The following is a 14,362-nucleotide window of genomic DNA, read 5'->3' as shown; positions in this document are numbered from 1 at the left end:
CCATCTGTGGGACTCGCCACGGGCTCACTGCCCTGTGCTGATGCCCATTTACTCCTCATCCTCATTGGTAAAGGGAACAGGGAGACAGGAGGGATGGAAAAGCTGAGTCATTAAAAGTCTTCTTAGAGCATGGATGTTGAGACAACACGCCTCCCAGGATAGTCTTGGTCCAGAAGCTCCTGTGGCTCAGGGTTCAGAATCCATCTACAGGCCATGCTGGGGCAGGCGATTTGCCCCTTTGTCTCTAATCCCCTCAAACCACCCTCAGGGAGGCCAAGAGACTTGTCCAAAGCCAGGCAGCCAAATCGTGGTTCCCTCACCGGTGAAATGGGCCGACTAATATGAGGATTGAGTGAGGGAGCCACAAAGAGCACAGTTTGTAGACAGTTGCTAAAATCAAATCAACTCGGGAGGGACAGGAACGCGTGCTTGGCAAAGGAGGCTGGGGCAGAGGAGGTCTAAAGAGTGGTGGGTGGGGCGGCTGAGGTGGGAGCCAGGCCGAGGGAGGGGCAAGGCCGGGAGCAGAACAGCCTAAGGGAGAGCAATGAATCCAACTCCACTCTGAAACCTGGGAGCGCTGGCCCGAGGCCCCGCCCCTACCAAGCCCCACCCCCAGAGCGCGCCTCTGACCCCGCCCACCCTGGACCCGCCCCGCCCGCCTCCTGGCTCCGCCCCCAGGCCCGGAAGCGAAAGCGGCTCCGCCTCTTCCGCACCGGGTCAGGACCCGGCGGCGCGAGCGGGACTCCGAGGTGCGGGGTTTGGAGCCGGTCGGGGTCGGGGCAGGTCCCTGCGGGCGCCATGTCCCGGAACCTTCGGACCGCGCTCATTTTCGGCGGCTTCATCTCCCTGGTCGGCGCCGCCTTCTACCCCATCTACTTCCGGCCCCTCATGCGGCTGGAGGAATACAGTGAGTGACCTCTGACCCGGTGTGGTGACCTCGCCCCAGGAACTCCCGGTCCCGCCGCCTCCACGTGGGGACGCGGGCAGATCCCGGCTCCCGCGTCAGGCCGGCCTGGGCCTGAATTCTGCTGTGCGCAGCTTTGTGACCTTAGGTGAATGACCCAATCTCTCGGGTCCTGAGCATTAAATAACTATTCCTCTGGTATCTAAAACCTTTACCAACCCCCTCCCCCCCAGACTCAGAGGTGGGCATGAAAGGAGCCTGCACCTAGTAGGTAGACACTAAAGACTAGTTTATGCTGACAGCATTAACTGAATGCTTGGCATGTGTCAGGTTAGGCATACATTGGATCATTAAGTTTTAACCTCATTTAAAAATATATATATATTTTATTGATTTTTTACAGAGAGGAAGAGAGAGGGATAGAGAGCTAGAAACATCGATGAGAATCATTGATCAGCTGCCTCTTGCTCACACCCCACTGGGGATGTGCCCGCAACCAAGGTACATGCCCTTGACGGGAATTGAACCCGGGACCTTTCAGTCCGCAGACCCACGCTCTATCCACTGAGCCAAACCGGTTTTGGCTTTAATCTCATTTTGAGGTAGATATTATATGATGTCATACAGGTGGGGAAACTGAGGCTCGGAAAGGTCGTATAATATGCCCAAGGTCACACAGCTAGCAAGTGGCAAGGCAGATATTCAGAGCCAGGCCCCTCTGTCTTCAGAGCTTGCACACTCTGTGGCTGAAATGATGATGTTGGGGGGAGGGGGGGGGGTGAGGAAGAGATAGATTGAACCCTAATCTCCCTGAGCTTGAAGATGATTTTATTGGCAACTTCATTTCCACTCCCAGAGATGTCTTTGGACGGAAATGTTTCAAACCTAAACTGCTAACCTGGATTTTTTAGTTTTTCCTCTCTTTCCTCAAATCTTTTTTTCCCCCAGATTCTGCCGTCTTCATTTGAAGCGGGTTGCTCACATGACAATGGCGAATATCCTGGGAGTAATTTTCCTCCTTAATCATTCAAGTCCTATCATACTAAAAGCCAAACTCTCCTTCCTGGAGACCTATACCTCAGCAAGGATTAGCACTTTGATACATCTGAAACCATCTGTCAGAGAAAAAATATTGGGCATTAGAGGCTCATTTTGTTCTCCAGGAAACCTGAATCATCTCGGAGATGGAAGAGGGCCAACCGTGCCCCTCGAGAATATTAGCAGAAGCTGATAGCTTGGCGATTTGAAGGCAAAAGCTCCGTGTAAATGCTCTGCCCGTTACAAATGCTACAACCTTTGGTTTATGGAGGCAGAGCATTTTAAATACACATTTAAATGCCCATGTAGCTTCTATTCATCAGCCAAGATTAAAATGGCCTCTGCCTTCTGCCTTCCAGCCTAGATACCTGCCTGGAAGAGGTGGGGGAGGGGAGGAGTGTAGGTCTGCCTGAAGCCCAGGGTACGTAGTCTATTTCCATCATCCTTCCTTATTGGATCCGAGTCACAGGCTGCTTTATTACAGCCTCTAGAATTGAACATGGGACAAGGGCGTCTGCTTTGGATCCCACTAGAAAAGTTTCAGGGTTTTGTTTTTTTTAATTTCTTTATTGATTAAGGTATTACATATGTGTCCTTATCCCCTCATCCCCCTCTCCCCCCAACTCATGCCCTCCCTTCCCTGATGTCTGTGTTCATTGGTTAGGCTTATATGCAGGCATTCAAGTCCTTTGGTTGATCTCTCCCCCTCACCCCATCCTTCCCTGCCTTCCCTCTAAGGCTTAATGTTTGATGTTTCTCTGTCTCTGGATCTGTTTTTGTTCATCAGTTTATGTTGTTCATTATATTCCATAAATGAGTGAGATCATGTGATATTTATCTTTTCTCTGACTGCCTTATTTCAATTAGCATAATGCTCTCCAGTTCCATCCATGCTGTTGCAAATGGCAAGAACTCCTTTTTTACTGAAGCATAGTATTTGATGTACCAGTTTGTTTGTTTGTTTTTATTATTTTTTAATATATATATATATTTATTAAATTATTATCTGTGTACATATTTTAACATTTGTTTGTTTTAATATATTTTATTGATTTTTTTACAGAGAGGAAGAGAGGGGGATAGAGAGTTAGAAACATCGATGAGAGAGAATCATCGATCAGCTGCCTCTTGCACACCCCCTACTGGGGATGTGCCCGAAACCAAGGTATGGCCCTTAACCAGAATCGAACCCGGAACCCTTCAGTCCGCAAGCCAACGCTCTATCCACTGAGCCAAACTGGCTTCGGCTGATGTAGCACAGTTTTTTAATTCATTCATCTGCTGATGGGCACTTAGGCTGTTTCCAAATCTTAGCTATGGTGAATTGTGCCCCTATGAACATAGGGGTGCATTTTTGAAGACTAGAGCAGTGGTCTTTAACTGGGGATGACTGTGTCCCCCCCAGGGGAAGTTTTGTTCTATCTAAAGACATGTTGCTTGTCAGAACTGGGGGTGGAGTGGGGTGGGGTGAGTGTGCTACTGGCTCTCGACAGAGGCCAGGGCTGCCGCTGAACTCTCTGCAGTGCGCGGGACAGATGCTCACCATCACCCAGCCTCAGGTGTGCATGGTGGCAAGGCTGAGAAATCCCGGTCCAGAGCAGATGGCCAAGGTGTGGGTTTGTGCCATGTGTCCCAACAGCAGTCTGAAAGGGATACTCTAGAATCTGTGGCTGTCTGAGTTAAGGTGCCCTTGACCGGAAACTGAACCTGAGATCCTTTGGTGTGTGGACTGAAGCTTAACCACTGAGCAACACCAGCCAGGGCTAAACTGTATTTGTAATCCAATCTGATTATCTCTTTAACTGTTGCATTGAATTCATTTTCATTATGTTTTCGATTGTATTTACTTTTTATTTTTCCCATCTTATTTTATGTTTTCTATTCCAACTCGTTATTTCCTTTTTTTTCTCCTTTTGTGCCTTAAAGTTTTATTTTTTTCTCTCCTGTACTATGTAGTTTGAAAGTTTCACATTTTGTTTGTATTACTTTATGATTATTGTTTAAAGTTAGTCAATATCTTTACCAGCTTATAAAATATACAAAGACGTTAGCACGCTTGAGCCCCATCCTAGTCTTATGGATAACCTCGGTCCTACCATGTGCTTGATACTCCCTAAATCACAGTGTGTCTACAGTCGCTGATCATTTCTCTTCACCCACATGCTGTAGGCACCAGGCCTTCTTGCGTCTCGGTCCTTTCGAGTTTCAGTTTTCTTCATTCTGAAATGCATCTTAATATTCCTTTGGTGAGACTTTGTAACTGGAAAAATTCGTTCTTGTTTGTCAGAAAGTATAGAGAACCAGGTCTTCTGCTGTGGCTGTTGTCATCCATTTGTTCTTTGAATTTGATCACTTTGCTTGACTACAATACTTCAGTAACCCTCTGCCGTCCTCAGAGTCAGCCAGGGGAGGATCACTGAAGCATTTGAATCAGGAGAATGAGGTGATGAGATTCACTCTTTGTAGGCGTTGCTCTGTAATGTGAGGGAGGGCTAGAAGGGCCGGGGCTGGAGGCGGGAAGGCCAGGCACAGGGAGGCCGTGGGCACAGGAGAGCAGGGGAGGTGACTGGAGCCTGCACCAGAGCGGTGGCTCTAGGACTGGGAGGAGGACTGATCTGGGGAACTGTAGTTAAGAAGGAAAGGCTGCATGGATCTGTGACTGAGTAGCCACAGGGAAAGGGAGGGAGAGGAAGGAGAATGGCACCCAGCTTCCTGGCTCCAGCCTCTGAGGAGATAGTGGTGCGGGTCATTTAGTAAGGAACCCAAGAAGGAATCAGTTTTGGGGGTGAGGACGAGCCAGTTGCATTTGGGGTGTGTTGAGTTTTAGGTGTCAGGATGTGCTCTTGGAGATTTCCTAGAGGCAGAGGGAGGTGTCAGTCTGGAGCTGAGGTCCTGGGTCCCAGCAGAAGCTAGACATGCAGTGTCGTCAGCAGTGGATGGGGTCAGAGTCGCTGAGGTAAGGGCTCCCAGGCAGCGTTCAGAGATTGAGAGGGACAAGCTGGCCGAGGACCAGAATGCTGGTGGACACTGAAGAACAAGCTGTCAGGAGTAGGGGACCCTCACAGGGGACCAGGCAGGGGTGCCCCAGAGCGAGAGCATTTAAACCAGGAGAGGCTGTAGTCACAAGTCCCATGAAGACAGCTGTTCACAAAAGGAGGTGTGGTCAGCAGGGTCAGGCTCTTTGGAGACAGGAAGATAAGTGAAAATAGTCTTTATTTTTTTAAAAAGGTAAAGGCCATTGGCCATTTTCTAAGATTGCTTTAGGTGGTCTGGTAGTGGGCAGAAAGCAGATTGCAGTGGATTGTAGAGTAAATAGTGTACTAAGTTGACTAAAGGTGCTTGGCTGTACGGGGAGGAGAATGACAAAGTGTATTTGCAGCAGGTCCAGGGCAGAGTTGTGTTTTAGTTTTGTCTGGGAGGGAAGGGAGAGCCAAGAGAGTCTCTGGACCAAGCAAGATGCCGGAGAGAGAAGACAAGCCATGGAGTGGGAGGGGCCTGGGACTGTGAGAGCAGACGGAGGAGAGAGCCTTGGGCGGAAGGCAGGACTCTTCCGAGAGCTCAGAGGAAAGGCCGGCATGGACGCAGCTACACTAGGGTTGGGGTTGGGAAGCTGTGGGCACTTTCAGGTGATGACTTCTGTCCTCTGTAATACAGGAGGTCGGGTCCTCGGTCAGTGGGAGGCACAGACACCAGCCAGGCACTGCTTCCTTGGAACCCTCTTGTCTGGGCTCCTGTGACTGCCCGCTCCGCCAGTCCTCTTGGTTTTGCTCTCTTGCTCCGGCCTTTCAGCCACTGCTCTTAGCCTCTCCTGTTAGGCCTTCCTCTCTGACTGTCCCTCATACGGTTTTATTCCTCACGATTCTGGGCAGACCTAGGAGAAACCCACGGCTCTCGGAAGGGCAGACAGACACCCAGTCCTTGAGAGCTGCCAGCGGTGGGAAGGGAGGGGCCGAGGCCATGTGGGCTGGGCCAGTCAGCTGGGCTGGGCTGGCCTGACAGATGCTGGCCGGCTCGGGTGTGGGGAGTGCGGGGTCAGGGAGGTTCCAGGGCCTCTGCCGGAGTAAGCCACAGGGCAGCAGAAAAGAGGTAAAATCAAGCCAGGGAGAGCTTCCATGTTACAGTCAGGCAAGTCTGCCACAGGACTGCCTCGTGGGATTTCACGTCCACAGGTCGGTTCTGCACGTGCGACGTCGGTACTGAAGAGAGCGCTGGGATGATGCAGTTGGCCTTCATGGCCAGTGATCCCAGACAAGACGTATGGAGACCATTGTGCTTCTGAGGGAATCCCAGATGTGCCTTTTAGCTTTCATCCCGTTGGCAAAGCGAGGCTTGTCTGAAGAGCCCATGTTCAGGGACGAGGTCAGGTGCTGCAACTTGAAGCCCAATCTGTCTTCGTATAGCAGAACTAGACGGGGATTCTGAATGTGGCCTTTCGGACAACCCGTCTGTGGCATTTTAGGCCAGCCTGTGAAATGAGACAGAATCGGGTCCTCTGCTGCGGTCCTGCTCGTCCTAAAATGTACTAGATCCGCAGAAGCATAAAAGCATAGCTTGGCCAGAGACCCTGTGCTCCTTGTCCTCTCATTTAAGGGACTTGTCCAAGGTCACATAGCATATTCCTGACACGACCCTAACTCCCCAGCCTTGTCTGCTGCTTCCTGCTGCGCTTCTCACCTCATGGCAAGGAGTGTTTAACAGCAGGGTGTGGGTTACACGTAAGAGCCACGAGAACCTCAGTTCTCCTACCTCTCTGTTGTGTTTGCTGCAACTTGCTGCTCCCCACCAGCAGTATATTGTACAGAGTCCGAAAACGGTTACACGGAATCACTTGGTGTGCAGATCATACCGGAAGGGCATTTTCCCCATCACATGCTAGCTGCTTAGCATTGCTTTTTATTCCTTCCACCGTGGAGTCCAGTAAGATGCCCAGGCAGACAAGTCTCATTCTCTAACCAGCATTCCAGAGCTCTCGGGATTCGCTGGACTCTGATGAGGACGCAGAGGTGTTTATGGGGTTGGGAGGAGCTGGTGCTTCTGGTGGCCATTTGGTCCCCTCGGCTGCGGGCTCCCGCTCACACTCGCCGCCAGTGCCCATCTGGTTCTGGATCGCCCGTGTACATCTGGATGATGAACGTGTCCAGGCAACCGCAGCAGATGGGAGCCTGGGATAGTCGTTTTTAAAATTTATATTTGCTATTTGAAAAAAGCTACTTTGAAGTAATCATCATGGGACAGTCACAGTGTTGTTGGACTGCTTTCCACTTGTTTTGCAGTTGTGCATTTGTTATTAAAAAAAAAAAAAAAAAGAAGAAGAAGAAGAAGGAAAAAATGGCAGAAAAGACCTAAGAATTGTGCAATAAATCCCTGTCTATCCTTCACCTAGATTTACCAGTTACATTTTTTTTTTTTAATCCTCACTCGTGGATTTTCTTTTCATTTTTTTTTTTTTAAATATATTTTATTGATTTTTTTACAGATAGGAAGAGAGAAGGATAGAGAGTTAGAAACATCGATGAGAGAGAAGCATTGATCAGCTGCCTCCTGCACACCCTCTACTGGGGATGTGCCTGCAACATGCCCTTGACCGGAATCGAACCTGGGATCTTTCGGTCTGTAGGCCAACGCTCTATCCACTGAGCCAAACCAGTTTCAGCCTTTTTCATTGATTTTTAAAGAGAAAGGGAGAGGGAGATAGAGAAACATTGATCTGAGAGAGAAACATCCCCTACCAGGGATTGAACTCACAACCTATACGATAGGTATGTAACATGACTGGGAATCAAGCACACAACCTTTTGGTGTACAGGCCCATGCTTCAAACCTATCTAGCCCGCTGGCCAGAGCATAAGTTAACATTTTGCTACATTTGCTTTCTCCCCCATATGTAAAATATAACAAATCTATACATATATATACATAGAGACATATATGCATATATATATAAGTATATATATATATATATACTTATATCTGATTAGAATTATTACTATTGTTTTGCTGAACCATTTGAGAGTAAGTTAAAGATGTGAGTTCTCATTCCTAAACATAAGCATCTATTTCCTACGAACAAGGACGACGTTCTCTTACATAATCACAATACAGTTAGCCAATCCAGGTAATTTAATATCGATACAATGCTATTATCTAATATTAAGCCTACAACCAAATGTTGCCATTTGTCCTGTTATTACTTAGGTTGTGCGTTGTTTTTATTTTAACTGTTTATTGGCAGGAGGAGATGGGGTTGGGAGGTCCTGAGTCATAGTCTACACCTGGACAATATGGGCATTCAATAGAGGGATATGTTTTCATTTTCAAAGACTTAAAAATTATTAGGTGATCTCTTTCACTACCATACAGAAACCTCCTGGTCTGCATGCATTACCAGCTTATTAACTCACCTCTGCCCTATGTCCAGAGATAAGGATCCTCAATTAAAACTACAAATCAAACCTCTGCCTTAACACCAGGGGGCAGAGTCGGGCTTGCTGAGACTCTGGAACGGGGCCTTTTCCTGCCGGCATTGCAGAGCCCCAGGCCCAGGATCACATATTTGCGTTTTAATCATTTCGCTCCTGCTAAAGCACACACTCATTGCTGAAAAGTCAGTCATGAGCTTATCCGGATCTGTTCCCATCATTAAAACCCCTAACTTCTGCATTGCCCTTTTCCTGAGGTTTATAGACACCTGCTATTTCTCTAATGATAACACAATAGAAACCTAACTGTCAGCCTCATCAAGATGTACTTGCTAAATCCTGAGGGACCAGTCTGTTTTCCTTTAGCGCATTCTGCATTCACAAACAGTGTCTTTGTGTCATGTCGTGAATTTATATAAGACTGCTCTGGCCTTAAAAGTATTTATAAAACATTAATGGGTTGAAGAACCAGGGATGTAGATAGGCTGCTAATTCCGGTTATCAGTTGTTAGGAACTGGTTCAGCAAATTGGTTTAAATTGCCTGTCCAAGCCGGTTAAAAAAAAGAGAGAGAGAGAGTGAGAGAGGTGGTTGCATAAGGACAAGGATTATAAAGTGATTATGGTCTATTTAAATTAAATCCTCAGCCTCTCCAACCTCATTAGCAATTAGCAAGAATGTGTGAGGACAGGGATTCCTTTCTCTTTACTCGGTTCTCCATCGCATTATAAGAGCTTAGACACAGTTAGGCATTCTGTCCTTGCCTCAAAAGTCAACTTCCTGGGATGGTTGGCATTTCGCCCGCTGCTCTGGCTCTGCAGTACCTGCCTCTCAGAGAATGTGTTCCATATACCAGGATGTCTCATTTCCTTACACCTGTATGGCGAGGTTGCTTTCTGGCAATCAGTTTTTTAAAAAACTCACTTTCCTCTTCCATAATACTAGAGAATGGACCTTTTAGGTGTGGAAAAATATATCTTTTTTGTTTGTTTGTTTTTGTTACTCCTCACTTGAGGATATTTTTCCACTGGTTTTTAGGGAGAGTGGAAGAGAGAGGGAAAGACAGAGAGAAACATTGATGTGAGAGAAGCACATCAATTGGTTGCCTCCTGCAGGAGCCCCAACCAGGATCCGGGCTGGGGAGGAGCCTGCAACCAAGTACATGCCCTTGACCGAAATCAAACCCAGGATCCGTTGGTCCTCAAGCCACTGAGACAAACCGGCTAGGGCAGTGGTTCTCAACCTTTCTAATGCCTCGACCCTTTAATACAGTTCCTCATGTTGTGGTGACCACAACCATAAAATTATTTTTGTTGCTACTTCATAACTAATTTTGCTACTGTTATGAATTGTAATGTAAATATTTTGTTTTCCGGTGGTCTTAGGCTCTATAGTAGCGGTTCTCAACTTGTGGGTCGCTACCATTTGTTTGTCTCGACCCACAGGTTGAGAACCGCTGCTGTAGAGCCTAAGACCACCGGAAAACACAGATATTTATATTACAGTTCATTAACAGTAGCAAAATTACAGTTATGAAGTAGCAACAAAAATAATTTTATGGTTGGGGTCACCACAACATGAGGAACTGTATTAAAGGGTCGAGGCATTAGAAAGGTTGAGAACCACTGGGCTAGTGTGAAAATTAAATCTTTTTGTTCCTGGCACAATCAAGGACAGGATAGTCTTTTACTCACTAGCATTTCCTAAGAGCACGTTTGAGGGACATCCAGACTTTGAGACGTCCACGTTGACACGGGACCGGTAGGGCCCAGTCTTTTAGGACTTGAACATCTTAGGAAATGAGACCACCTGTTGAGTTATAGTAAAAGACTTAGGCCTTAGAGCAGGGGTGGGGAACCTTTTCTCTGTCAGGGGCCATTTGGATATTTATAACATCATTCTCCGGCCATACAAAATTATCAACTTAAAACTTAGCCTGCTATATTCGGTCAAACATTTAATTAACTCACCCTTCATGCCTTGGCAGGGCCAGATCAAATGATTTCGGAGGCCTTATAGGCCCTCAAGCCAGACGTTCCCCACCCCTGTCTTAGAGGCTCCATCATCATCCCCTCCAAGTGGAAGAAGCCTTTGGCACATCTCAGTCCAGAGGGTCTTGGTTGCCGTTCACCTGCTAATCTTCCCAGAGGCCCAGTGAGACCACAGCCGGCCATTGTCTGTCATGGGCTTCATTATGCTCTGTCTTCTCTGTGTCCCTCTTAGAATTGGATGTCGAGATCCACGTCATCCCTAGTTCCCAGTTTTTTGTTTTTTTTTATTTGTCGCAGCAAAACTTGGCATTGATAAAACTATCAGGCGGGTCACTTAGGATCGACTTTCTGCCACATCGCCGGAGAAGCAAATCCAATGAGTATTGGCCTGGGCAGAACCCTGCTTCTTGTCCCTTCATGCTTGTGTAACTTCATGAGAACTCAGAGGCCAGAATGAAGAAAACGGCCTAATATTAACTAAGAGCTAAATGTGGATTTAAAGAAACACATGTCAGCCTGATTACAACGGAGGTCTGATTACAACATTTAATTACTGTAATTTAGTAGTAAACATCCTCTGGCTCCAAGCCTTTCCCCTGAAAAGCCACCATTTGTTTTTCGCGATACTTAGAATAATAAGTCTTTGTCTTCACAGACCTTGGGTTTATTCTAAGCCACTTAGAAAGATGTGTCAGGGTGCTTGAAGCCCTCAGATATAAAACGCCCAATTTCTCTTGGCCCCAGCCTGTTGGACACCTCCAAAGAGCTCCGCCAAGCCGCTGTAGCGAACACGCACTTTCTAATTGGCACAGCACCTGCAATCAATTAGGGAAGCTTCAATTACCCAAACCGAAGCCACCCACCCAAAGATTAATTTTCTGCTCTATTTCCTATCAAAAACATAGCATATTTAGCTCTGGGCCTACTCCTTCAGTGGAGTACATTTTAGACACATAAACTACATCGTTTTCTGTTAATTGTACTCGTTCCTTCCATTCAGCAGCCTTCCCCTCATAACATCCCGCCCACCAGTTCTTTCAGAATTGTTTTTTCGGTTGTTTTGTTGCCTGTCCAAAAATGCTGAGCACACAGAGAAAAGATGTTAGTTGGGAGCTTTTCTCTTGAAATATGGCTTGCTTGCTTTTCCTGAAAATACCCAGGCTTTCTGCTATAGGGTCTGTTCTTCCATAACATCAAAACTTTTCGTAATGGCATCTCTGAATTAAAAGCACTCTACAAAGTGGTTTCTAGTTGTCCCGTCGTCCCATGTAAACACAAGTCTTTTCACCACTACTGTCTCCCCTTCTTACTAAAAAGTAATTTTTCTGTTGTGTTTCTCAGAGAAGGAACAAGCTATAAACCGGGCTGGTATTGTTCAAGAAGATGTGCAGCCACCAGGTAAACTTAAAAATCAAAACAGAGTCTCAGTTGTACTGCTGTGTGTGTGTGTGTGTGTGTGTGTGTGTGTTGGCTTTGCAATGGGAGAAATCTTTTCAATTAGACCAGGGGTCCTCAAACTTTTTAAAGTGGGGGCCAGATCACGGTCCCTCACAAGCTGGAGGGCCGGACTATATGAACTACTAATTCCTACTGTAACACCTTGGCTGCGCTCACTGCCCAAAAAACCTGGCGGGCCGGATCAGACTTCTCCCGCGGGCCATAGTTTGAAGACCCCTGAATTAGACGCTGTATTGTGACTTGCTGCTTATTTCACAACAGTTGCTGCCTCCTAGGTGCCTCCTCCAGATTTCATTTTAGTATTTTCCTCCAGAATATTTTCTGCAAGTTTGCACCCTCCTCGTTAACCTTGGATAAGTAGGCGTAAAAACATAACATGTCCAATGAAATATGGAGGGAGAATAGCTGTTTCGCAGCCTTATTTGCCAAGCACCTATTTAAACACTACCCTCCTGGGAAAATACTGTTTACTTGTGAGCTGTTTTAATTGACGGGGGATTCTGCTTTGTACAAAAGCTCAACAGTTCCCTTTGTGGCTGGCTGGTTAGTTACTTTAAGATGATCCAAGTTGGCTGAGAATGAGAGGTTTCCAGCTTATTAACCCAACTCTTGTAATCTGCGGCAACATTCTTTTTTATTTCGTTTTTAATTGGGCCAGAGGCATGCATACCTTCCTGTTTGGGGCCTTTTCTGAGCCATTTAAAAGTCTCTCGTGGCTGCCGTGGTGGCTTCCCAGCCGTGCATTCCAGGGCCCCGGCAGCTTGCCGCCTTCTCAGACTGCATATCAATTGCACAACACAATTCTGATGTCACTGTGTTGGTTGGGGGTTGAGGGAAGTGATGGGAAGTTTAAAAGCGAACCCTGTTACCCTGTTTTTATTCATGTTTCCTCCTCTAGGGTTAAAAGTGTGGTCTGATCCATTTGGCAGGAAATGAGAAGGCTGTCACCAGCTCTGCTTATGAAATTAGACATCTTCATGCTCCCCATTCTGCAGCAAGCGCGATAAATCACCTCCCGTGGAACGACGGCTGGAGAGGAAAACTGTAATGCCATAAACATTACTGTGCACAAGGACTAATATTTCCCTTCTTAAAGCCCAGAGAACCCTGGAACAAATCACACCATTAGGAAGGTTTTCGTGATTCGCTTTACTTTCTACAAATGAAGCCGTCTCGCCCAGCTGTGTTTGGAGAGCTACTTATTATTCAGTCTCTACTTCTTACCCAACCGTGTGCTGTGATATGAATACAAGCAACCAGGAGACCTGGGAGGATCCTGGTCTGTTTTGCCATCTTTTAAACAGAAGATTTCAGTGAAAACCCGCCATGCTAAGGAGCCTCAGAGGTCTCTCTGAGAATGTTAAAGTTGACAAAACTCTTTAAGGACAATGTTCATTGTCCTCTTTAAGAATAAACAGTTCAGCTGAACTAACTCGCTGAAGGTGGCTGCGTGTTGGAAAATAAATACATAGGAATCAAGTCAAACCAAGTAGGAATGCATGCATCGTAGGAATCGGTGTTGAATTAATAGAAATGAAACAGGGCATATTAAAATGAGTTCTTTTTACTTGACAACAGTCTAGGTTCTTTTGTAAATCCTTTCTTATAAATGCACTAAATTATGCCAATGAAGTGCTATTTGACTCAGATTATATTTGACTAGACATTTGAGTGTGCGGTGTTTGTCAGTTTGTATACAAGTAAAAATTTTAAAGGCAAATAGCAAATGTGTTGAGATAAATACTCACTGAATGCGATTCTCTACCAGGTGCTATGAAGTGAGTATGAGAATACTCACTTCTCTCTCTATGCTCAGTCTGTCCTCTACTAGATTATATGGTGCTTTTGAAAAGACACATCTTTTCCAGTTGTAGATTTCCCAGAGTGCCTTGCACATTATTGTAGCCCCTCTTTAGATGAGCTGCCTGATGACATAATTTTATTATTGTGAACTGGGAGTTTACTTAACAGACAACTGGCTGGATTCTGTAATTACTGTCAAAAAGAAATAGGATTGCATGGATGGACCTGGAGAGAATTACAGAGAAAGATAAAGTATCTCATGATCTCACTCATATGCGGAATCTAATGAACAAAATAGATCCAGAGACATAGAAGCATGGAACAGACTGTCGAACCTCAGAGGGAAGGTAGGAAGAGATCAATCAAAGAACTTACATACATAACCCATGGACTCAGACATAGGGTGGTGAAGGGCTGGGGTGAGGGGGTGTGATGGGCTAGAAGAGGTCAAAGGGGGACATATGTAACACTTTGAACAATAAAGATTTAAAAAGAAAAGAAATAGGATTATTCTAAAACCAAAGTCATAATTTTTGGTAGGATTCTCCTAACATTTAATTGACTTATAGTTAAAACCATAAAAGAAGTTGGCTCATTCGGGGTACAATTTGACCCCTCTTTTCCTTGGCGGGGCCACCAGGAAGTTGTATAACATAAAGTCCAATGTTCTGTGGGTGCTTAATTGACATTATGAGTGAGGCAAGCAGCGCGTGTAGCATCTGCTTTGGGTGATGCCCAGGCTGAGATGTC

General features: G+C 46.2%; 1 protein-coding gene across 3 annotated transcripts; it reads left to right on the top strand.

The window, feature by feature from the left end:
* The first annotated feature begins 682 nt into the window (after positions 1 to 682).
* On the top strand, positions 683 to 13,529 carry SMIM20 (small integral membrane protein 20). 3 transcript variants are annotated; one of them, XM_084890740.1, is made up of 3 exons: positions 683 to 907; positions 11,693 to 11,749; positions 12,708 to 13,529. In XM_084890740.1, the coding sequence occupies exons 1-3, from the start codon at positions 799 to 801 to the stop codon at positions 12,743 to 12,745; spliced, it is 204 nt and encodes a 67-aa protein (XP_084746866.1). In that variant the 5' UTR covers positions 683 to 798; the 3' UTR covers positions 12,746 to 13,529. The 3 variants fall into 3 exon arrangements, with proteins under 3 accessions (XP_084746866.1, XP_084746864.1, XP_084746865.1); XM_084890738.1 differs by having other exon boundaries at positions 689 to 907; positions 12,739 to 13,529; XM_084890739.1 differs by lacking the exon at positions 11,693 to 11,749 and having other exon boundaries at positions 689 to 907; positions 12,739 to 13,529.
* The last annotated feature ends 833 nt before the right edge of the window (positions 13,530 to 14,362 follow it).

Source organism: Pipistrellus hanaki, assembly GCF_964339955.1.
Source record: "Pipistrellus hanaki genome assembly, chromosome: 1".
Taxonomy (NCBI): Eukaryota; Metazoa; Chordata; class Mammalia; order Chiroptera; family Vespertilionidae; genus Pipistrellus; species Pipistrellus hanaki.
The sequence above is the reverse complement of the archived record's forward strand: the minus strand, read 5'-3'. Positions and strand labels throughout refer to the sequence as shown.